The 25,136-nt window shown below is 42.3% G+C and overlaps 1 protein-coding gene and 1 long non-coding RNA gene across 6 annotated transcripts in view; one reads left to right on the top strand and one right to left on the bottom strand.

Moving 5' to 3' along the window:
- The window catches only part of LOC107200731, a 44,682-nt gene extending 43,773 nt beyond the window's left edge, over positions 1–909 (top strand). For all 4 annotated transcript variants that reach the window (XR_004498679.1, XR_004498675.1, XR_004498678.1 and 1 more), the window contains one exon: positions 315–909. This is a non-coding gene — a long non-coding RNA (uncharacterized LOC107200731). The remainder of the gene's footprint in view (positions 1–314) is intronic.
- Positions 1–25,136, bottom strand: part of LOC107200658 (ovostatin-like) — a 29,543-nt gene that overhangs the window by 1,103 nt on the left and 3,304 nt on the right. For both annotated transcript variants that reach the window (XM_015619455.2, XM_015619446.1), the window contains exons 4-34: positions 24,583–24,635; positions 24,068–24,088; positions 23,152–23,320; positions 22,410–22,494; positions 21,626–21,743; positions 20,892–21,012; positions 20,554–20,663; positions 19,531–19,689; positions 18,564–18,788; positions 18,285–18,342; positions 17,121–17,266; positions 16,601–16,744; positions 15,829–15,999; positions 15,124–15,244; positions 13,955–14,045; positions 13,066–13,294; positions 12,726–12,852; positions 11,982–12,103; positions 11,263–11,314; positions 10,832–10,915; positions 9,662–9,838; positions 9,115–9,196; positions 8,074–8,230; positions 7,527–7,601; positions 6,070–6,235; positions 5,293–5,513; positions 3,995–4,210; positions 3,742–3,866; positions 3,452–3,542; positions 1,011–1,082; positions 344–446 (exon numbers count right to left, since the gene is read on the bottom strand). In XM_015619455.2, coding sequence (XP_015474941.1) covers positions 344–446; positions 1,011–1,082; positions 3,452–3,542; positions 3,742–3,866; positions 3,995–4,210; positions 5,293–5,513; positions 6,070–6,235; positions 7,527–7,601; positions 8,074–8,230; positions 9,115–9,196; positions 9,662–9,838; positions 10,832–10,915; positions 11,263–11,314; positions 11,982–12,103; positions 12,726–12,852; positions 13,066–13,294; positions 13,955–14,045; positions 15,124–15,244; positions 15,829–15,999; positions 16,601–16,744; positions 17,121–17,266; positions 18,285–18,342; positions 18,564–18,788; positions 19,531–19,689; positions 20,554–20,663; positions 20,892–21,012; positions 21,626–21,743; positions 22,410–22,494; positions 23,152–23,320; positions 24,068–24,088; positions 24,583–24,635 — 3,891 coding nt within the window. The remainder of the gene's footprint in view (positions 1–343; positions 447–1,010; positions 1,083–3,451; positions 3,543–3,741; positions 3,867–3,994; positions 4,211–5,292; positions 5,514–6,069; positions 6,236–7,526; positions 7,602–8,073; positions 8,231–9,114; positions 9,197–9,661; positions 9,839–10,831; positions 10,916–11,262; positions 11,315–11,981; positions 12,104–12,725; positions 12,853–13,065; positions 13,295–13,954; positions 14,046–15,123; positions 15,245–15,828; positions 16,000–16,600; positions 16,745–17,120; positions 17,267–18,284; positions 18,343–18,563; positions 18,789–19,530; positions 19,690–20,553; positions 20,664–20,891; positions 21,013–21,625; positions 21,744–22,409; positions 22,495–23,151; positions 23,321–24,067; positions 24,089–24,582; positions 24,636–25,136) is intronic.

Raw genomic sequence — 25,136 nt, 5'->3', positions numbered from 1 at the left:
ATGACAATATTCAGTAAAAAAAATTAACTAATGCAGTTCAGGTAAATCAGGAACACTTCTGCCTTTGAGTCACTGGTTTTAACCATCATGTCCAAACTGTGGAAAGAAAGTGGAACCACATGTCTTTTTGTATGTGTTTTGTAAGAGAGAAGCTCTCATGTATCACTTTCTTATCTGCTTCATGTTGAAATGAAGCAAGAAATGTAAACACAGGAGGGCTGGAACTGTTTCTGCTCTGCAAAACCATTGCAGTCTAGTAATCAAAACCAGGAGAATTGCTAAGTGGGTCTCTCCTTGTCTCTCCTTTGTCACAGGTTTTACAGAGGCCTGCTGGGTCACCTACCTGTTTCATAGTAATCATATATATGTACAGGCACTGGTTTGATGTCTGAGACAGCCAGGCTTTGCTCCACACCAAAGGAGAAGCTGATTTCCTTCTGAGAGACCTGGAAATGGCAAGACAAGAAGATGCATCAGAACTTTTCATAGCTATCCCTGAGGCTAAGGTTGAGCAGATTAATTTCTGAATCAGACTGTGTGACAATGTGCCATTCTGCATTTCCCTCCAGTTTCTAAACTTGATGTTAAAATTGTTAATTTTAGATAATTGTTTAAAGGCTGTTGCTAAATGTTTTGTTGCTAAAATTGTGTGCTCTTTTCTTTCTTCCTCTTCCTATTTCCATTACCAATTACCCCAACTTAAATCCCTGTCAGTGTGGTTTTCAGCACATCAGCATTCATTCTGCAACCAAAAATTGCTGTTAGTTTCTTTCTTTGCCTTTTCCCAGATAAAAGCACCTTCAGTACCCTAATAATCTTCTCCTTACTTTTCTCCCTTTAATTACTTTGATGGCAATATCTCCATTATCCCCTGTGATGTTGGATTGAATAAAGAACCTCTTTAAGGCATGGGTATTGTTAATATGCTATTAATAAGATTTTTCTTTTGTCTGGGAGCCTGTATTTAACTCCCAGTTTAATAAAACTGAAAGGAAACCTCCCAAACTTACCTTCTGAAGGTAGAAGAGTATGTGGTTGTTCTTGATGTCTACACGATCCACAACAGAATTCTCGTCCCGAAGCTTTAAAGAAATCAAAATACAGAAATGTTAGCACGGGGGACTTGCCAAGGAGACTTAGAGATTCCACAGAAAAATACATTCCAAGTGGTTGCCGTGCTCCTTTTATGCCACCCCGCCATCTAGCCGCCAAAAAACGAAATGCATGTTGAGTGTTTTTATAACCAGTCACAGTGATAAACAATTCCACCAGACAGCTTTGGTACTCGTCACTTTCATCATCAACCTAAGAATTCTTTCCTTTCAGAGAGAATTTACAAGTAATTTCTGCAGCTCAAGTTGACTCACTTAAAGAAAAGTTTACAAACCTTTTAAAGAGAATGTGAACAAAATTATTTTAATATCAAAATATACAAAGCTAAACTATTCCAAACTTTAAAAAACAGCTCTTTTTCCCGAAGTGTATATGAAGAGGAGTAGGATGCCAAACAGAATAGCATCTCAACAGAAAAAAATATTCCAAAGAAAATGAATGAATTTTATATAGCTCTAGCCAAAAAAAAAATCAGGCCTGAATGCTGAATGATTATAAATACAAAAATGTATGAGCAGACTCTACAAATAATTTCATTACTTTTTTTATCTACTTGAATATTACAGCTCACAACTTGAAGGGAACTCATCTATCGTGAACCTAAATTGTATTAGGAACCTCAGTGAGGTGCATATCAGTGTTGTCCGCACAACTGTCATCATCATAACCACATTTCTGGATAGTAAAGGAGGAGGATCCATAACCTCCTTGTTTTGGTTGTTTGTTAAACTGTACTGTAGAGGAAGAAACAACCCTTGTCAAGGGGATAATAATGCAAAATGCCAATTAAAGCAATTTAACTATGGCAGAAGTATTTCTCACACAGATTCTGTTCGGCCATGCACAGAGACACTGAGGAGCACAGGGAAACCCCTGGGACCTGAGCAGAGCCACTGGAGCACTCTGACCTGCTTCCCCTTGGGGCTGCCACAGGGCAGTGACCAGCCCATTGTCAGAGTGTGAGACCCACCAGGGGAGTCAACAGCAGAATATCCCTGGGTCACCTTGCAGAATGAAGGGGAATGCTGCCCACAGACCACGGGGCTGAGTATGGGATGCTGAGACTCAAGAAAGAGTCATTACAGGGTGTTTAGGGGAAGAGCCAGAAGTAACAAAGAGAGGGATAAAATCCAATTGGAAGGAAAAAGGGTGAAAAATGAGATAAAAGAGGCCGATTGTGCGTGAACAGATTGGTGGTCAGCAAAATTGTCTGCCCTACACCTGATCACAACAACCTCTCCTGACTTCTTATTAATCTCTGTTCCTGGCAATTTTCCAGGGTAAAAGGCTCTCTATTCTGCATGAATGTGTGTGTAGGGAGTACAAGTCACTGAAGAGAGGATCAGAGACCACAGACACAGTGTGTCTGTAGTGCCAGCATCCTGAGACACCAGTCTTCATGATTGGAGTGGCAGGGTTATGTATGTCAGCGTGTGGTCACTGGTGATAAACTGGAATAGCAGCCAGCTTCTGAGGCAGGCATTAACCACACCCAAATGTTAGAGACACCAGGGGATCCAACAGCTACCAAAGGGACCAGGGTGTCCTAACCTATTTCTGGCGACACCATACAGTCTTGGAGGTGGACACTGGTCTGGAGCAGGTAGTGGAGAGTTATTTGCATGTGTGTGTGCATGAAACCAGGAGACCCCAGCTCACCTGCTGCATGTTTAAGAATGCTTATAGAGGCCCTCACCATGCATACATATGGGTGATGGGGACCTCAGTTCCAGGCCCTGAAGTGGGGGTCAGGTCTTGAAGGAGGCATATGTCAGCAACTCCATAGAACAAGGGTCCAGGGACAGCTGATGGGCAGACTGAGTGCCTGAGGCCAGCTACCATAAGGAGCCACATTGTGTATTTGCATGTATGTATGTGCTTGTGTATATTTATGTATTCATTTATCTTTTCCACAAATGAGATTTTAATCTGGTCAGGCAGAAAAGGGAACAGGATAAGGCCATTTGTGTTATCTGTGTTTGTGGAAGTGCTGTCTTTCCTGTCTACTCATCTGTGTGGCACCTATATCATGTATACATGGATATATATATGTGTAGTGTGCAAGTCTGCTTATTGGGAATATGCACTGAACTTTGCTGTTGGTTGGACCTGGGGATGTGAAGTCTTAGCTTTCCTGGGCTACTGGATTTGGCAGCTCCTAAGAGATCTGTCTTCAACACATAAACAGCTATAAATTTGAAACACGGAGTATGTGAGAGAAGTCTATGCCCAGGGACATTGCAGTATTCCTATGGGCTCATATTTGCTAATCAGAGACTGTGTTTATCAAATTCCTGTGCTTTTAGGCTTTATCATTCACACTGGTCCCATTTGTTACCTTTTTCAGGGAAGATTCTTCAGGAACAAATCCTGAGAGCATTTTCACATCAATAATAGCCATGTTGGAGACGCTGCGGTTTCCTGTGTAACTAAAATGAGAAAAGTTCTGTTAGTCTGGTCTGCAAATGGAAAGGAGACCAGTGAATGACATTTTTAGCTCCCAGAAATGCTGTTTTTCTTCCTACAGCTGCAGAGCAGCAGTTAACTAACTGCCTGTACTTAGGTCCTTGCTTGGGTGCTTCACCAAACTGTGAATGCAAGGGGGGTAGGCCAGCAAAAGGAAGTTACCTGGCAGACAGGACAAGGTCAAACTTTGGTGGATAGTTGCCTGTGCAAGACACATTTGCTGTCCTTACAGACAGAGAGAATCCTGCAGCTTTTTTTGGCAAATGGATGTTGTATCTCAGGGTGGTCTGAAAGAGATAGAAAGTGTGAGATGGTCACAGACCTAAAGGAGAACACAACATAGGGAGAGGAATAAAGCATGGAGAGCCCACTGCTTAGTTCCCAGAGGATGGTGCTGAGTTCCCAGCTTGCTTACCTGCAGATAGACACAGCCAGTGCCATTCACCTCCACATTGTAACTCCCTGGAATAGTGGGCAAGGAAGCCTGCTGCAGTAAGAAGCGGTTCTTGTCATTCACCTGGAAAATCTTACTGGGGGTCTCCATGAAGTGGACTTTGACTGTATTAAGACTGTTTTTGGAGAAGGTGAGATATCCGTACTGGGCTAAAGCTTGGAGAGCAACCACAGTGTCCTGAAAAGAATAACATGGTCCCAAATTAGATATGCAGGTGTAAGATGGTGTGTGGGATTAATGCAGCTCCTATTTCCCCAGTGCTTTGTCAGTACTCATAAATGCAGGGGGGCTTTGAAAAGAGCCAAGGAGACAAGACACAAGTTCTTGTAGAACTCGTCCTGGTGGACAGAAAGCTGTCCCTGAGCCGCCAATATGCTCTGGTGACGGAAAGGTCCATCTGCAGTGCATTAGGAAGGGTTTTGGCAGTAAGAGGAGGAGATGATCCTGCCCCTCTGCTCAGCCCTAGGGAGCTGTATCTGGAGTCCTGTGTCCAGTCTGGGCTCCTCAGTACAGCAGACATGGAGCTCCTGGAGCAGGTCCAGAGTAGCATCATGACAAGAATGATTAAGGGACTGGATCATCTCTTACAAGGAAAGGCTGACAGAACTGGGCCTGTTCAGCCTTGAGAAGAGACAGCTGAGAGGGGATCTCAGAAATATCTGAATGGAGGGGTTCCAGAGGATGGATCCAGGCTCTTCTTGGTGGTGCTAAGTGATAGAAGGAGAGGCAAGGGGCAGAAACTGATGCACGGGAAGTTCCACCTGAACAGGAGGAAGAACTTCACTGTGCGGGTGACTGAGCACTGGAACGGGCTGCCCTGAGAGGTTGTGGAGTCTTCCTCACTGGAGATATTCCAGAACCATCTGGACACAATCCTGTGCTGTGTGCCCTAGGATGATCCTGCCTGAGCAGGGAGGTTGGAACAAATGGTCCCCTGTGGTCCTTTCCAGCCTGACCCATTCTGGATTCTGTGATTCTGGAGCAACAGATTTTAATCACCAAAGGAGACCTGGGATAAAGTCATGTCAGCAGTGACTGCTGTCCACGGATGACTTGGAATTCAGGTAAGTTCTCATTGCTTAAAACCAAATTATGTGTAAAGCTATGAAGATCACGGTGTGCCTTTGACAAGGCAACCCATGCAAGCACCAGTGTTATTCAAATCCATACACAGTCAGAAAGATTTGCCATTGGTCAAGGTTCAGCTTGCAGACTGTACTGCTCCAAGACACTTTCTTTTTACCACACCCAGTTGTTACCTGGCTGGAGGAAAAGCCACCATATGGGTTCTGTTGTTTGATAAGCCAGTACACAACACGGGAAATATAAGATAATTCTTCTGGAGAGTGTTTGGTTCTGTTGAGCAGAGCCAGGAGCACATAGCTGGTCATTTCAACCTCAGCAGAAGGGGCACGTGAATAGAAGTCAGAAAAACGTTCTGCTGGTGGCTTGTTTTCTCTCTGCCAGTAAATAGATCCACCTGAAAACAGAGAAGTATGGTGTAAAAAGCATGGAAAAAAAAAGGGTTTTTCAGATCTTGGTGTCCTGAACTAGGTACATTTTACTTCTGAGCTGGAAAAGAAAGCAGGAAGGGATGGAAAGGGAAATAATAAAAACAGGCTGTATAAGACAAAGAGAGATTGAAGTGAAGGCACTTGACTTTTTGTAGAAGGATGCTAAGGCAATTGAAAAGAGGAGCACATGACACAGCCAAGGGAAGTGGGATTGTTCAGCATTACAAGAGGAAAGTAATTGGAAAATTAGGTACTATCTTCCAGTACCTTGGGCTGAGACATGCAGGGGACTCTCCCCCCTCCTAAATTATTTCAAAATTTCATAGATCAGGCCACAGCTCAAATTTTTGTGAAGCCAAAAGAGACAGACAGAAAAATTCCTAGAGATAAACTCAGTAGCACAACAGGCATGAAATGGGAAGGGAGAGCATTCATGACAAAAGTGTGCATCAGAGCAGCTGACATGATATGACAGACCATCCCATCAGTGGCACTGCCTCTACCACAGCCATGTGCACTCACCAGCCCTGACAGCTGCCCCGTCCAGCTGCTCAAGGAAGAACTGGCGCCTTTCCTCTCTGCCAGCTAAGCCATAAACATAGGCAAGGAGGGCCTGGTTATACAGGTTGTGGACCCCACTGTTAAATGCAGTCTCCAGACAGTTCATGCCACTCCGAACGACAGGATGCTGGTAATGCAAAACACAGTAGGGTGTCAGGTACCTGGATTTGTGTCTCCACACAATACCTTTTAAATACTTCCATCACTGTTTAAGCTGCAATCTCTGACTCTTCATGTTAGAAATATAGAGGATCCATGGCATACTTAAGGGCCTACAGAGTGTATCCTGTAAAAAAATGACCTTCCACTCATGCTGTCTCCTTTCTGCATTTGTTTAGAGGCAGCATGGCCAGAATGAGAGAGCACTGTTTCTTTCCCTGACTCATGAGATGACCCTATTCAAGTGAAACCTTTGTCCCTCAGTTTCTTTAGCAATAAAATGTGGACACCATTTTTACAGAACTATGTAAAGTGTATTGAGACCTCATGATTAAGCAGGCTCTCTCAAATGCATATTGCTCATTTGCTAGCTGTAACTACTAAGGTAACTCTTCAGGCCTTTTAGCCTTATGGACTATCTCAGTGAACTCTTCTTCCTCTCGGACATCACCAGCACACTACTAACAATGTGGTCTCCCTGCAGCTTCACTTAAACCTGTGGCACCAGGTTTTGGAGATTCTTATGAAGATATTGGAAACTAAATTCTTGTTGCTATAGAACTATTTGATTCTGCACAATGTTTTCATCCTGTTGGTCTCGGGTACCTCGATGATGGCCCATACCCCATGTCTGAGGGATGTTCAAAAAACCAGTACATCTAGAACATGTCTGTCAGATTTGGAACAATTCTCCTCCTCCCCATTACATAAAGAACAAAGCATAAAAACAAGGTCACAGGGATATGCAGGAAATATATTACAGAGAACAGAACTCAGTTTGCATTTCCCCATGCCTAGTACTACAACCAGCAGCTCATAGTTTCCTTCCATTATTAAGGTTTCCATAGGGAAATGGAAACACAACTTGGAACTAAATGTGCAAAGGGAGTTTGTAGATGGAAGATTTGGATAGCTTGAACTTTGGACTGGTCAAATTCAGAGAAAATTCCAAAGTGGACTCTGCATGGAGTGGGCCAGTTAGTCTGGATTTTGCATCTACTTAGACTACCATTGTCTAAAACAGCTGGATTCCTCAGGGATTTTTCAAGTGAATCCATGGGCACTGGATATGTAACTGATTTGTAATACTCATTAAAAACTTGCAGGGGATTGCAGGGCTCCGAAAAAGACTGTCTACAATCAACTACTGTCCTACAATCAGTATAGGAGTTCCTCACTGGAAAAGAATGCTGATGTGAGGACTGTGACTTGTGCAGTTTGACAAAGAGCTGACTGGGCTCACAGCACCAAATACCTACTGCAGCAGAGTGTCCAGCCTCCAGCAATGATGCCACAACATAGGCTGTGAGGGAGTATTCAGCTTCTTCTCCACCCTGATGAAAAACAAGCAAAGAACTGGTTAGGATGAATGTCCTGGAAAGAAACAACATATGAATTAATTCATAGTTTATATATCGGTTATGTTTGAGATCAGCAGTAATTTCTGTCTCCATGTGTGCACAGGAACAAGAAAGATCAAGTTCACACAGGATAAAGCCAAAGTAATTGACTGCATCTTCTTGACTTTTGTACATGTGTAATAGAGCAGACAATAGCTTGTGGCTGAGCACACAATTCAGTGGTGGAAAATAAAAAACCTGAGACTTACAACTCAGAAAGTTCTACTTGTTTTTTTATACCTCATCATCAAGAGCACACATAAGATTAATGCCCTGATTTTATAGGAGAGACATGAGATAACAGTGCTAGGAAGAGTAAAGGTGTGGTGAAGAGTAAGCTTGTATCTCATCCAAATAAATCCAGATGGCATGACTGGAAGTTTGTGGCTATACTTATCTCAGTTACCTTCAAAGCATTGTTGAAATGTGATCCAGCATTTTCAAAGCAGCCATCTGACTTCTGCTTGCTTGCCAGCCAGATCAAAGTTTGAGACTGGACGTTGTCATCAATGTAGATGTAGCGCTTGGCTTGCTCCAGTGACTTGTACACAAAGGCAGTGAGCCTGCAGGTGATCCAGAAAGCAGGTATGGAGTAAACAAGACCAAGGACATTTACCAGTGCATAGGATGTGCATAGAAAATGACATAAAAAGAACTTCATAATGTCTGAGGTAAAAGAAGAAAGTGTTTTCTAAGTTTTAAATAAATAATATACATAAAATCCTGATACTAAAAATTGACTGGATATGTCTCCATTACTGTGTTGAAACCATTCTTTTACAGCAGTGGTAAAGTATAGACACAGCTTGATGATTGATGTTAGCAATTTCTGGTCTTAGTTAATTGAATTATGAAACAAACCAGGTTGGAAGGGACCTTTGGAAGTCTCCTGTTCAACCAGCCACTTAAACTAAGGACAGCTTCAGAGCTGTATCAGGCTGCTCAGTCTTTTGTCCAGTCATGTGAAAGTCTCTAGGGATAGAGATATCCACATCCTCTCTGGGCATTTGTCTCAGTGCAACAGTCTTCTCCTGGGGAAGATGTTTAGCCCTTCTACCCACTTTGAGTTGTCTCTGTAGCAACTTGAGTAAGCACAAACTCTTGCCTGTACTCTGTGCAGCTCTGACAAGAGCCTGACTGTATATCCTCAGTCCCCATCTAGGCAGCAGCAAAGTTTACCCAGGTCTCCCATTAGCTTCTTCTTCTACAGGCTAAACAAACCCAGATCCTTCAGTTTCCTGTTGAACATTATGTACTCCAGCTCCCAACCATCATACTGTCCTTTTGTTGCCCTCTTCCCAGTTATTAATTTCTCCTTTACTAAAAGGTTCAAATTAATTGAACTATATTCATTTAGGCTATTAAAAATAAGAATCACTGAATACTTGGATCCTTTTTCAAAGCCTAAAGGTCCTGTACTAGGGAAATAGAAAGTGTCATCACATACCATACACTCCCTTCTCTATCTCGTAACCCAAAGGAGCTGTAGGATCCATCCCGGTGTTTGTATGATAGCTGTTTCTGGTAGCCTGGAGACACAATAAAGAAGACACATTTTCTAATCAATTTGTTCAACTGAAGCAGCAAGACTTTTGGATTTAGTATCAGGTAATGTATGTCTAGTGAACAATGCCAACCACTATGAATCCCAGCTGCTTTTGCTCCTGGAAGAATGATTTGCTGCTTTTGGCGTGCTCTCATTGCCAGCTCCTACACAATTACTGTGGTACTGGAATTCAGAGATCAGTGCTCACCATGTAGAGCTGAAGGGCTCAAGGCAAACAATCACAATACTAGATCACAGAATCACAGTTTATTCTGAGTTGGAAGGGACCAACAGTGGTCATCAAGTCCACCTCTCAACCATACAACGAATCCCAAAAATCACACCATCTGCTTGACAACATTGTCAAAATGCTTCTTAAACTCTGTCAGGCTTAGTCCTGTGACCATTTCCCTGGGGAGGAAGACGGAAGAATCTGAAAACCCCTTACCTGTGGATAAATAACCAGTGCCCCTGACTCTAATCTCTTCAGTCAGCTGCCCAGTCTTATTCAGATAATCCAGGGCATAGATGTTGGGTGTGAACAAGGCCATGTTCTGTTCTCCGCAGCCATAAGGCATATGGAGGAGGTTATCTAAGTTCCGCAGGGCTGTACCCAAAATGTCTCCTGAAGAGTGAAAAATGCATGAAGTCAGCTCAGTTCAGACATGTTTTTATAACATAGCATTATACATTGCTCTGTACTTTCTGATTATGAACCCAAGGGCAGTGACTAATATAGAGTAATCGTAGTAACCAAAGACACATCATAGAAGACAAGTGCTAAACTGTCCCCGTTTTTTAATTTCTTATCTGGGTGATGGAAACATAGGAATCTTTGAGAAACTGAGAATTTGAGAGAAAAAAGTGAGCATCACCACGGGCTGGCATGGCTTCTGAGAAACAGCTGTGAATCCTTGGAAGGCTTAGATTTCCCTGCCCTTTACAACCTGCTTCCTGTTTTTGCACGTACATGTGAAAATGTTGTGTGGGGTATGATGCTGATGGGCTGCAGAGGCTGTAATTGCACAGCATCAGCACACCTCACACAGACACAGGCACCCAAACCGGCCCTGTTTAGAAAACAATCTGAGCTCAGAACCTCAAAAAATTTTCACTGAAGAGGACCTTCAAGTCTTAGTAATGACTTTCAGATTAATAGAGTCAATTGAGACCTGAAACTTTTATTCTATGGGAACTTAATTGACTTACAAATGTTTTTCACTATGCAAAATGATAAATTTGAAATTATGCAGTCAGCAAAGTTCTGAAGATTTCTTTCCAAGAAATGAAGATAATTTTTTTCAAAGAAGTCTGCCTTACGGTACTTTTCATCTGAATCAGCTGTTTTACTACACTGAACTGGATATGTTAATGCAGTATAATCTGAAACGCAATATAAATGGAAATTATTGGGCCATTTTGTTCTCTCTTGATATGACAGAATTGTGAGCAAATTTTGCCTCTCACTGCCATTTTGCAAAGGAGAAAACTTACCTTCTAAAATCATGCATAATTACTTCTTCAACTTTACATAGGGTTTGTGTGTGTATACATGATGACACTTGGTGCAGCACAAAAGAAACGCAATTTTGCATTTAGTCTTATGTACTAAACTTACCAATGACAGAAAAATAAGCTCTGGCTGATCCCTGAACTAAGTTTCTTGGCAAGCTGAGAGACACCTGCTCAGAAATCTTTTCGCCTGATGAGAAAATATGAAGAGTTGTTAAAATTACAGGTTTTTTTACAGAAGTTTTACTGTTATAGTCTTCAGTCTGGGTAAAGAAAATGCCACAGAGACTTGCCCAATGAGCCAAAAGTATCTTAAAATCTTGAATTTTAGCCTTGCATCCTGACCCTATGTCCTGGTCATCCTAGGACACCCTGAATATCTCTTTCCTCCCCTGGAAGGGTCTCTGGTTTTGTAGGACAAGATCTACCAGACAGTGGAGCAGTTCCACTCGACTCCTTGGAATGAATAAATGAATGAATGAACAAATGAACAAATGAACAAACAAACGAATGAATGAATTAATGAACTTGCCTTACCCTTTGCACAGACGAGGGAGCTCTGAGTCAATTCCTTTTTAATACCCTCAGGCTGTTTGATTGCCGTGGTCAGGAAGAGAAAGAAAAATGCAGAACATCACCATGAAACCATGACATTTATCAGGGTAAGACAGTATGTGAATATGGCTGTCCAGACAATGCACCTCTTGTACCCAGTTCTACCCTAGCTCCACTAGAATATCTCTTGGTCCATGGCTCCCTCTCTTACACACCATCCTTTTACCAAAGCACCTTCCTACTCAAAGAGCAGTTAAAAAATAGGTATTTCTAGCCTCAGAGAGGGACTCTGGCCAACTAATCCCATGTAGCTTTTGTTTTATGATGCTCAAGACAAGCCTTTTTCCTTTTATATCTTCCCTCCATCCTCCTCCCTAGTATTTGAGTCACACGCTAAAGGTGCTTAAAAGTAAGGTATGGTTAAAAGTGAGGTATGGAATCTTCTCCCTTCTGGCAACTTGGGCTGTCAGGACATGTGCTCATGGTCCCAAGAAGGAGACAGAGGGAGGAGAGCAGTCGATACTTGTGACCACCATGATTTCCACCCTTGTTTTGGTATGGAGAAGCCTACTGTGCACAGGTACTGTTCTCCCTCCTCACTGTACAGCACTCCCTCCACCACTCCTAACTGTTTCCAACCCTCAGCCACAGGAATTCCAGTTTCCACGAGGTAGAAAGCACCTGCCAATTTCCCACTGTACCTCAACAAGTAGGGTTTGAATCAAGGTGTCCCTGTAAATGGTCTTCTCTTCTGGAGATGTGCTGTTTCCAGTACCTCTGGTGCTCAGTTTGGCCTCAGCAGTAACCACAAATTTCACCTCACCTGGAAAGAAACCCACCAGCCCAAGAAAATGAAGTTATCTTCAATGTCTACAACTACCCCTGGTTTTGACTGCCCCTTCTAGGCTGATGAAGTGCTGAGAAATGATTTTCTATAAAGGCAGCTCAGTAAAATCCAATTTTATCAAGATTCCTTATCCATTTGTTAGTGGAAAGGAGTGCTTGCCTGGGGCCCTGGTATGGAGAATGAAAGAGGGGGTCATCCTGGCCAAAAAACAGACATTCATTACCAATTTCCACTCTTCTTATCCTTGTACTGAATTTTTTCTGGCCTAGGGCAGCGTTGCAATAGTTTAATTGTAGCTCTTCTGCCTTTATGCATATTTCAATTTTCAGGGCACTTACACATGCAAGTAATTACAACTGCTTTAAAAGAAAAAGGCTATGTGGACTTGAATGCAGTGCAGATTAATACAGCTATAAAACTGGGAAGGAGCAGTGTCCTTATTGCCCACTGAGAATCCGGTCCAAAACTATTAGCAAATTATTAGCAATTAATGGAGCTGTCCAGAAATACCTGCTTGTGGATTATTAATGCTGTCCTAAAGGGTGGGAGTAGAAAGATCAAACAGGGATATATCAAGGTGGCAAAAAGGCAAACTTACCCAGCTTTTGGGGGCTAACAGCCCAAATATATGTTTTCCTTTCATTGGCACACACCGTTGCTGTGTTGCCCCCCGATGAAAGGATCTCTGCCTCATAGTCACTTGACTGTCCCAGTATGGCACTGATCTGAGACAAAGAAAGAAGGAGAAAGATTACAAATGAAAGAGAATGACCTTAAAATCAGGCTGCAGAGCAAAGGAGGCTGCTGCATTACTCAGTATTTATTGTGTTTTGCACAGCACAGTACCCATACCCTCTGCTGAGGTTCCTCCTTCAAGAGCAAAAAGATCTGTGGGAAACAAGCAAACCACGTAGGAAGTAAAAGGGAACTTGATATACCTGGACACACTTGTTGAGGTAGTTGAAGACATTGGCTATTAAATTAAATTTTTCTCCTCGAGTGACAGAGTAGGGCAGGGTGAGGTCCACAAAGAATGGTTGGAATGCTGTCAGGGAAACGGGTGAGGAGATGCCAAACCCAGCATCATCCTGCACACAGAAAGCACTGGCTTTCCATTCTGTGATGGTGTCAGGAATGGTGTAAGACACATTGACCTCTCCTCTGGAACTGAAGAGAATAAAAAACAAAGACTGAGAAATGATCTTTGGAATTTTTCAAGACAAATAGAACAGGTTTTCTGCTTGTGTTAGAACTTCTGTTTTCATCTCACTTTCTACAAGACACCTCTCCATATATTAAAAATAATGTTATAATGTTTGAAGTAAAGATAAAGGTGCTGGTTAACTACGTGTTAAAGCACTCAAATACTCAACACTTTAAATTTAGAAATACCAATTGTTGAAAAAACAGAATGTCCAGCCACACAGATTAGAATCAATAAATTTAGATTAATGTTCTAGAACAGCATCTGAAGGCATAGTTAAGATGGAAATATTCTCATTGCAGATGCTGTGATAGCCTGAAAGAAAATAAAATAAACTGAATTTTTAGCTGCTGAATTAAAATTTGGATGAAAAATAACAAGCTCCTTCTCTCTCCTTAAAAAAATACTTTTATTTCACTCTTAGCCCCTATTTATTTCTCCCCACCAGAATGACAGGGAACAGAGCACAGAATATTTGTTTGCAATTGTCATTGATCAAGATGGGAAAAGTAGACCCACATCTACAAAGCAAATATATATTCTGTGGTTCCTTCCCTGAGTCCATTTTAGCTAAATGAATCAACTCAAAAAAGGAAGAAAGTAGTGAAGATAAACATGCTTACTCAGTGTCCACCAGCTCCCAAATCCAGGTCTCAGGGAAGTATTTCCGAACACTGCTGAAACCACCACCCGCACCAATAATCGCTGCCTCACCTAGAAGTGGGGATATGGTTAAAGGATAGTATTGGAGACATCATGTGAGAAGAATCTGAACTTGTCAAATATGCTCCACCACCACAAACAAACACTAAGTATCTTGTCTGAGCATTTTTTGATTTCCCATCCCCTCATATAACAGGGAAAATTCTAAGAAATATGGGGATATGCAAAGAAACAATTTCTTATCCATTCTCTTTTCCCATGGGAAAATACCAGAAATATTAGCTATTTTACAAGACATTTCACTTCATTTCACTCTGAAAGGTCTTGTCTTTCAGTTAGGAAAGTGTGTTCCCCATCCTCTTCAACTAGCTCTCTGTGATTTGACAGTGGGCACTAGCAGCCAGTATTGTCATCAAAGCTTATAAAAGCTTTACAGTGACTTAGAATCACAGAATCATTGAAAAAAAAATAAAGAAAATCTAGGTTGGGTGCAAGCCCTGTAATTCTCTAGTCCAACTTATTGAAGTAGGACTAACTTCAAAGGTAGTTCAGGTTGTTTCTTGTGCAGCACACTTTTGAAAACCAGCAGTGATGGAGACTCCAAAACCTCCTGGAGATTCCCTTCCAGTGTACTGGAATTCTCCTGAGGAAGAACTTTTTCCTAATGTTGAATAACACTTTATTTTGTGGCAACTTATGATTGCTACTTTTGCTCTTTTGCTGGGCAATCTGACTTGATGGAGAGATAATAATAACTTTTGCTGATCTATAAAGGCTTTGGAGACTATGTGCTGAGTGTGCCACATGCTGTGTGAAGTCTTGACTTTTAAATATTTAATTGAATTATTATTTGATGAAAGGTTCTGACCTGAAAAGCCCTGAAAAGGCAAATATCAGTTTATAAAAGAAGCAGCATCACAGTATTCCCCATCTTTTCTATATGCACCTGCACCTGAAACAGAATTGATTCTACTGCCAGGACTGCCAGAAGGAGATTACAGGATGTAAAATGGAACACACAGGCCTATTTCCCAAAACCCTCCAGTATAATGACTGTTATTTTATACAAGCAACAGTTTTAAAGACCAGGTAGACTGAGGCTGGAGATACAGGATGAACTTTCTTTTACCTAAGGCCTTGAGATTGGCGCCAGAGTAGTGAGAAGGGTAATTTTCCGTATCTGGTCTCTCCTCATTGCACAGAACTGGTTTCCGTAGCACAGAGTTGGTGAACACTTTCAGACCCATATCCTAAATGAGAAAGAATCTGTCAAATCACTCAGGGCATTCACAAGCTGCCAGTGCATATCACTGATTATCATTCCTTTCATTTTCATTTATCCCCTCCCTCATCCCATTTCATCCCATTCTTTCAGCCTTGAATGTCTTCACCTCGCCAGCCTCTGTGTATTTCTTATGGAGCAGTGACACCTTGTGTTCTGCAAAGAGCAGGGATGATGAGTCTGATGTTGGCCTTATGTCTTAGGGCACAGGACCAATGGGCAGTGGAGCCCAGTGTACCAGGAGCCATGTAGCCTGCACCACAGACACAGATCTGTACAAGAAATGCCTGAAGTCATGAGCCAAGGCCATGGTCCTGCTTAGGAAATGTCTGCTGAACTATGGGCAGCAGCCCAGTGTTTTCTAGCAGCGATTTTCAGACCTCCTGAGTAAGTGATGAGGAAAAAAAAGGCAGAAACTGAGTGATTGGAGGCTTGAGGCAGTTTCAGGCATCAGCTGCCTTCTCTCAGCAAGAACCTGAGAAAGTTGAATGCTAATGCAGATGAGTTCTGGAATCCCTCCCACTTAAAGAGCCTCCCACACAGACCACATACCCTGAAAATACTGTAGACATCTCCATCACGGCTGACATTCACAGGTTCAAAGTACAAGCCATCAGAAAAGATGGTTTTGGATGGGGTACACATCTGCGGCCTGTCATCGTCCAGGTTGAGCCCATTGTAGTAATAGCCATATAAATCACCCCCACCAAGCTGGTAGTACACCTGGAGGTGAGAATGACTAGTGTAAGCACAAGGAAGGTCTCAGGCAGGTGCAAAATCACAGATATTCAAAGTTTATGGTGTTCCCTGAGCAATCCTGTAGATTTTGGCTTAACTAGTGATGTCTACCTAGAGATGAATAAGCAATTTGGCCTGAACTGTACCCTGCTCCCTCTGAGCCACAATGGTTTTGTGGAGTGAACTTGAGCAGAAAGCATGGAGGTACACTCTTGAGCTAAGCAAAGAGAAGATGAGTTTTACAAGACACTAGCTGTCATCCACAGCTTTTGTTCTGAGCCCAAGGCCTACCTGAGCTGTAAAAATGCAATTTTGACATAATCACCCTACAGTGAGGAAATAAGCTGTCGAGGATATACGTAAGGCATATTCTTATAAGGGGTATATGTTACACTGCCACGCTTCCCAAAAGTAGTGTTGTGCCATCAATTTCTGCCTTTGAAGTGTATGATTGCCTTACTTCTGCCTTTAATCACAGATGTCTGTTTCCAGAGGAAAAATAAAAATACAGTCAGCAGCAGAGACATCAGGTAGGAACTGAGTTTTTCCTTGCTCAAAATAACCCAGGCCTGGGGATGTGACTTACACTCTCGGCAGATAACTCTTGCCCAGACTGAAGAAAGATGCTCTGAATTGCTCGCAGGGCACAGTGAGAGCTGGCAGCAGCTTCCAGGTGGAGTCCAACTTTAGAGCCCGGGAGACCCTGCTTCTCAGAGAACTTGAGCTGGACCTGGAAATCAGAACATCCAAGACAACGCCACGGAAATAAGGTGAGTCCCACTGGCACAGAGAAGTAAATCTCTACTTCCATCGGCACTCACTGCTGTCTGTAGACAAAGCTCCTACCGCTAGATGGCCCTTCCAGATCCGTTTGTAAAAATTCACACAACCCCCCCTAGCCACCCTTCCCTCTCCACTGTGTGGAGAGTTTTGTCTGAGCCTGACCATATGTGCCAGTTCCAGGGACAGCTTCTCGTGATCCCAGACATACCTGCGCCTTTTCCATTCCTAAATGCCATCCCCAGTGCAGGGCTCTTGAGATAATTTACTGAGCCTTTTTCAGCAAACCCTGATATATCCCTTAATAAGAAAGCAAAGATTTCCACCTTATTTTTGAAGCATATATCGCTGTGTATCCTGGAGCTGTCAGCCACTATCTCTCCATGAGGATGCACCGTGTAAAGCAGCAATCTGGCGCTGGGGCCAAGCTTCTCAGTGACGGTCAGTGTGATGGAAAATGTACCTCGGGGAGCTGTGGAAGGGACATGGATCAGGGGAGAACAAGCCAGCAAAAGAGCTTAGGCAAACATCAGCTTTGGTGGAAGGACCACATATTTATTATTAACCTATAAGCACTTTTAAAACCCAGGGAACTGGATATCGGAAGATTCATCTCTCAGTGACTGAGGGACAGCTCCCATCAGCAAGGTAAAAGATACAAGCTGGAGGATGCTGAGACCAGGGTGCTTTGCAGAGAGAGTTCTACGCTGGGAAGAAGTTAAACATGCAAATCTGTGCACAATTGCTATGAGAAGAGCATAACATTGCCTTTGGGTCTCAAAACAAGAACCTCCTACACCAGAGGAAATAGAGCAATATCCTGAGTTAAAAGAGAGTTCCCTTAACACTAAGAAATATGAAATTCTTCTCTACATGGATGAAAACCACAAGTGCATGGACAGGGAATTAAGCTTAAGACCAATAAATAAATATGAAAACAAGTCCTATGTATGGAGAGAGGCTTACTTAAGCCACCTCCTGAAGAGTACAAATAGACCAGGTTCTGCAAGAAAAGTTATTTTTAACAATGAAAGAATGAAGGTCAGGGTCACTGTCATTTGTGGGTAATTGGAGATTTCTGAAAGGACAATAAATTTTAAGAGTTGGCTGCTAAATATCCCTTTCAAATGGGACACCTATTATTCTAAACCTTAAAACCTTATTCTAGTTGGTGAAGAGTAGGATGTCACACAATAACTGTGAGACCTTAAATACTCCTTGGCATTATAAAATAATACAATAAAACAGATGAAGGTTGCATTCCATGTGTTTGGTCACAAAAAAAATCTTTCTATTAACAAGATAAAATTGATTATGATATGGGGGGTTGGCTAGATGCTGCAGCAAAAGAAAATGATTCTGTGAGCAGTAACAGGTCATGGGATTGTAATCAGGAACGTGTACCTGATTTAGACATAGTTTTCTGCTTTCATCACTTGCAAAACTTACGATGCTCTGAAGTATGAGTAGTAATATGGTCTGGAACTTACCACCAGAAATGCTGACTTGCTTCTGGCCACTGAGAGTAATTTTTCCTTGTGTCATTACCTGGGAATAGAAAAATCTCATGAAAGGGAATCAAAAGCACCTAAAGCACCTTGTCCCTTCCACCATGAAATCATTGATTTTGAGTATTCTTCTGAGAAGCCTTGAAGGCCATCAGGTTGAGCCCTGATCCATCACCACTGTCTGATCATGAGATTTCTGCCTTATAGAGTCTTCGAGAGAGGGTGAAGAAAAGGTGTTTTAGGAGTAACATTCGGACTTACTATATAGTAGAAGTTTGCATGTGTGGCATTGCTGTAGCCTTCTCTGTTCAGGACATAGTGAACATTGATTGTTTGCTGCTGGCCACAGCTGAGCTCCTCTGTCACTGGCTCAATCTTCAGAAAGCTGTTGGTACGTGAGTAGAAACGCTGGACAAGGAAGGAGGCTTTGGGCTCATTATCAATCCCCCAGATAAAGTCTGCACATTCATCTGGTGCCTGTTTGACCTGCAAAACAGCAAACCATACATGTGGAATCAACAGTGTGGAAAAAAAGAAAATGAAAAGCATGAGAGGCAAAGATATAAAATATTCTGTTGGGAAACTGATTTTGTGAGGCTATTTAAGCCATGAGTAAGAATGTGTGTGAAAAATTTATGTTCCACCAGTGCAGCATGAGTGGCCTTCTGGACACTTGTAGGCATCCAGATGCCTGTGGCACATTGCAATAGAGGGGTTATTTAAGTTTCTTTTCAGGCTTGGGATCAGTTACATCAACTGCTGGGACTTACACTGAATTAAAATGGCATTGTACTAAATGACACACTTTTTCTCAGCTCTTTCCATCATACCAGAACAAAGGCATGACAATACAAGAGGACCATGTGATGATAAAAGGCATCAGTTTGTGCCAGCAGAAATGCAGGGAAGCAGTCAGCAGCAGTGAAGGATGCCGGCACGCACCAAGGCTAGATGGGGAAGGCAGTGCAGCGTCTGAGGAAGGTCCTCTAATACACAGAATAAAGAGATGGAAGATGAATGCAGAAGGAGCTTCTAAAGGGGAGAGAAAAGCAGGGTGGGACTGAAGATCACTACAACCCAGAGCCACAGCTGGGATGCAGTGTGCCTCTTCTGAGGCGTTGAGGTGTTTTCTCATATGAGTTTCACAGAGTTTGCAGGTGTTCCTTCTCTACCCTCTCTCCCATGAAGTATTTATTAATGAATTAGGCTGTAGCCTGTGTTTACTTACTGTCAGCTTAAAACTGGGATCAAAGAAGTTGGAGGTGTCAATGGAAAAAGCAGCAGTGCCATTTTTGTCGGTGGAATAGCTGGCCAGATAATCTCCATTGAGCTCCAGCAGGACAGTGCTGTTGGCAACAGGCTCACCATCCACACTTGTCACAGTGATCTGAACACAACGAATACCAAAGGGATTCAGAAAAAAAAAAAGAACAATAACAAAATAAAAGCTGTTTACCAGAGGATGTTCACTTAAACACTGAGGACTGTTGCAGGGAGTAGAAATAGTAGTAGTAGAAATAGTAGTGAAATGTACTGATGAGGCAAATGCTCCTCAGTATTTTGAGGGAGCGGTAGTTCTGTGACAGGAAAATTCCCACTAATGGGAAATTCCCATCAGTGCAGCATAACCTATGTGTCACAAAGGGAGGAGGAATTTTTATTGAAGAACATTGATTAACACAGCTAAAACAACCAGATGACTTCATGGCCACAGGCAACCTGTGGAGCTCAGTAGCACCTTTCAACTCCTACACATCTGTGCACACCCACTGTGTGCATCGCCTGTCAGGATGATGCTGTACAGGTCATTGTCCTTTTCGTGCCTGGTTTATCCTGCATGTGTAGGTTGCTAAGAAGCAGGAATGTGCTCCAACATCTATACTGCTGTAAGTAAACATCCCTGGGATTGTGTGATTCAACACAGGGTGAATTCTACCTTTAGTTTAGGCGTAACCATTTCTGAAGAATTTTCTTGAAGACTCCTCTTCCCCGCTCATGTGACCTTCCACTTACTCACTTTTTAGGCATCCTCTGACTATAGCAGAAAAGAGATCCTGACGTGCTAGGTGTGGTACAATTTTCTTTTTTTTTTCTCTAGGAGTATCAAGAGAACTGTGCAGTCACTGTTACGCAGCATTTTAATGGGAAGCTGACAGCACATTCAGGTGACAGCCATACATGGGGCAACACAGAGATCATAATGCTGGACCTCAGGGAGTTTGGGTCTAAGCGTATCCTCTCATGTACCTACCTCACCATGGTAAGGAATTCCTCTCTTGTAATAGGAATCCATATTCCTGAACCGCACTTGGTCATTTTCTTGGTTGACTGAAACATAGTCATAGGCCTTGATCTGGATACCTGTGAGACACACCCAGTATAAAGGAGAGGAAACAGAAATCAGACACTAGCAGAAAGCTGTTCCTTTTCATAAGCTCTATGGAGTGGGAATGCTCTGGAGGGAGAGCTACACAAGGAAAACCATAATTGCTGCCTGTTCACCACACAGATGCTGATCCAGGGGATTCCTCTCAGGAGGATCCATGCATTAGCTTTAATCAGTTACTCCCAACATCCACTTGGTGTTACCTGTCCCATTTTCAGTGACGATGCTTTCTATATTGAGGCTGGCATACATCATGGCATAGCTGCGGTAAAGCTGGAGTTTTTTGATGGAGATGACAGTGCTCAGGCAGCCATCCTTTCCCAGCTGAAATAGCAGCACAAAGGGAAAAAGCCATTTTTCTAAAGGTTTGCAAAATTGCTCCTTATTATATATTAGTGGGTCTCTAAATAGCTCCCCGCCTACCTTACATTTCTTGCTCCCCAGCTCCATCCCAGATAACTGTTTCAATATCATTTACTCTAGCACTTGGAACTTCTCTCCTTATCCCCTCTAGTGTTCTCTGTGCTCATGCTCCTTTTTAAATCCATCTTGCATGATGCTTGTGCTCTGTGACCACAACACAGTGAGTCTGAGCTCGTTGACAAATTAATCATTTGTTTAATATTAAGTGTTCTCAAAGACTCCCAACAGAGATCTGCTGATTGGATTTGATAAGAACACAGCCCCAGTGTTTCAGAAATTATTACAAATTTACAGTTTCATAAGCTTCCCTCCTTCCTACTGATTCATTCCAAGGGAAAAATCAGTCTTTTAGTGAGTTCTCTCAGCATTGTGTGTGAGTGAGAAAAACACACCACTGAGACTGGTGTTCCCTTGGAAATTAATGATGCCACCTAATTCTGTGCTACATGTTGGCCATAAACATGTAGTAAAGCAGACAGGGAAGAAAGGACTTGTTATGTAGCATGTATCATACCAGTCCAGTGGCAGATTCACAGTTTTTTTTCCGGTTTTGTTGACACAGTGGACTATAAAAGCGCTGCTGACACACATTTATTCGGGCATTCCCTTGCACTGGCTGGCCATAAGTGTACCTAGGAGAGGCAGAAACGTGAGAACTCAATCACGTGGATTTAATATGAGACCTGCAAAAGTTGCAGAGCAATGACGACTCTAAATCCCTCCGCAGTACCCAGAGCACAGACAGAAGAGCAGCTGGGAGTCAGTCAGCCCTAGTAGAATTCCCTTCTACTATTTATAGGCTGTTTCTGACATTTTGTTAGAAAAGCCCTGCTTCACCATTGGTTTGGTGCAGTCATTCTGTAAAGAAGAATGAAGCTAGAAAGCAGTGTAGGACTCAGGATATCATTCCCTGCAGCTTTTTCTCATTGGTCTTACACAAGGCAGAACATATTGCAGAAGAACCCTATTCACCCTTTTAGCTCCTGGCACCCTGCACTTTGGCAGCATCACAGCCAGCAATTTTAATGATAGATTCTCATTTTCTGTAATAATAAAACACAACAGCTAGCAAGTAGGAAGTGCTTGATTTGGACACACACAAACTCTCCCAGTTTTAATTCTGCTGTGTAGCGGAAAAAGAGTTATCCTATTTTATATCATGAAAGTCATAGCTAAAGGATTTGCTCAAAGCCACATTCTGAACCAGCAGCAGGATCTCTGCTTCCCAGCACAGCCCACCATCCAATCCTACACCATCTGTTGTGCACAATTGTGCTGTCTTCAGCTCTGATACTTACGAGGCACAAACGTTCACCCTGACTTCCTCATCAAAGAAAGAAATCGCCTTTGGCCCAGTGGTTGTCACTTCAAATTTTGGCAGCACTGAGAATGTAATGTGAATATGACTGATCAGCAATTGCGTGCCATACACAGGTATGTGTGTGTGCATGTGTGTGTGTAAGGCAGTAAAAAAACAGTTGGCAAAGACATTTTCACCAACAAGGGAGAGGAAATGGATCAAAGAAGATCCTAACTAGGAACTGGCTGTAGTATATTACGATAGAAAAAATAACCTTCAGTGGTAAGATGAGTAACTTCCTTAAAATTAAATAATAATTATTCTAATAACTATAATAGTCACAGCAAAACCTATGATAAACCACTTTAATCTCTTTTCTTAAAGAAAAATGAGTAATGCCAATGTCTCAAAGTAGTTCAGCCCCGGAGAACAAAAGTTATTATGCAATCCAGTTGCAGCGAAGGAGAAAGGCAACAGATTAAGTGAAATAATAAAATTAAATAGATTGCTGACACCTCCTGTCTTCAACTTATCTTTTATCCCAGGTCACCATCAATAATGACAACACAGCTGGGAAAGTCCTGATTCTCATGCACCAGTCCACCCAGCTCTCTCCTTGTCTTTCTGTTCCAGGCATGACACAGAGAATTCAAAGGACTTAAACTATGCACTAGTAGCTTTTATCTGACTTAGGCAGAGCCTCACTGCTAGCACAGGGTAGTTTATGAGCCTTTACTTACCATATTGCTCCACTCTGAAGGAATGGTACTCTTTTTCACCTGACTTCTTTTCCACAGTAATTTGGTAGGACCCCAGAATAGGCTCTGGGATTAGTGGAAAGGAGAGCTGGACAATTCCTTGCTTTGATGTCACCTCCAGCCACTGGAAGATCTTGTTTTGCTCTGGATCCTGGAAGAGTTATAGGAAAACCTTTATCACCATTTCTTGCCTTCTTTCAAGGCCTGTCTTCTGACATATTTCCTAAATGTGTCACAGGCTAGGAGCGCTTTGGGGCTGATGACGTGACTTTCCATCTCTGCTTGTGGATTTAACAAACCTAAGTCTATGTTTAACTGGGAATTAGCTGCACTGACAGATGGCCTCAGATCATTCAGAAACAGTTCCTGATTGGGACAAAGGTCGCATATGGGGCAGAGGCTGCCTAAGACACTCATAGCACAGATCTTTCTGACTCAACTGCCTTTGTAAGGCAGGAATATTATGCTGGCCTCTCTCAGAAAGTGCTGGGAGATGTAGTGATGTGAAATGTAGAAGATGATTCATTGTTAACCCATCCCCATGAGAACATGGCATTTCAGAAAGTCACCATTCTTATGCCTGTGTAAGAGAATGAGGCTATTTCCCCAGTTATTTGCTGTAGTCCTCCCAAGGTAAGCCTGGACAGAATACTCCTGTTTGAACTCTAATGAAAGGCAGAGCAGCAACCCCACTCTGTCTCTGACTAACAGCTCCAGTTCTGCTGATTTCTTCTCCTCTGGTGCTTGACAGAGGATATTGCCACTGCTCAACCTCAAATCCATTGGCTCTAAATGGTGTGCTCTGGATGAGCCTCCCTCAGCTGTTGACTCTATGGGGAATGATGAAGCATAGTCTTTCCAAAGGACTCGTGCTTTAATTTCAGGTTGTATCTCTTACCTCAATGATGATTCTGGGATACTGGAGGAAGAAATAAAGGGAGAGAAAAAAAATTATCAAAACGATGATCTAACAGCAGAGGTTGATAAACACTAGAACAAAAGGAAAGCTGTGAACAGCTTTTTCTGGACAGAGAAGGCTGGGCAAGCAAACAATTTACAACTCATGAGATAAGGTAAATAAAGAGATAATTTTAAGAGGACAACCTGTTTGTGAATTTATCTTTTCTGCAAAAATATCCAGTCTTTTTCTACATATCTGGGACTACAAAATTTGTGTGCTGTGAGAAATTTCCACAAGTGCTTTCAGAGCCTTGCCTCCACAAAGACAGGGAAATGATTGAGTGTGAAGGTAAGGAGTCACAACAAATATACAAAATAAAAAAAATACAAAATATAAAAAATATCACTAAGCCTATTCCAGGCCCTTCTTATTCAATATCTAAGTGAGAGAGTCTCAGTGAAGAGGTACCTCAAGAGGGTACTTGAAAAGTTTTGGCTATGACTCACACTTACCGTCTCCTGAACAGGTCTGAACTGGGAGTCCAAAGTGACCACACGAAACATCACTGAAAAAGACACAGGACAAAAAAGGATTACAGAATCATCAAGGTTGGAAGAAATCTCCAGGACTGTCTAGTTCAACTATCAACCTGGCACCAAGTGTCAGATCTCCAACTGTCACAGGCTGATGCCTCTATAATTTATTTTATTAGCAGTGATAAATCATTTTCAATACTCAGCTTTGCCCAGGCTTTTCTGGAAAACTAAAGAGAATCCAGGGAACATGAAAGGATTGTCTTAGCCAGTGAAAAAAGAAAGCAAATATAAATGTCAGCTGAAATATCTTCAATTATTACCCACTTGGACTGAAGCAACCTCTTTAGTGAATGCAATTTACTGCCTTTAATCCTTATTGAAGGACTCTGTTCTTTGGAACATTTCCTACAAAACCCACGTGTTTGTACAAATAAGTTCAATGAAAAAATCATTTTGAGGAAGAAAAGGAGAGAAGGAGAGAAGGAGAGAAGGAGAGGAGAGAAGGAGAGAAGGAGAGAAGGAGAGAAGGA

Source organism: Parus major, chromosome 1 (assembly GCF_001522545.3).
Source record: "Parus major isolate Abel chromosome 1, Parus_major1.1, whole genome shotgun sequence".
NCBI classification, from domain to species: domain Eukaryota; kingdom Metazoa; phylum Chordata; class Aves; order Passeriformes; family Paridae; genus Parus; species Parus major.
This window is presented reverse-complemented; position numbering and strand designations above follow the sequence as displayed.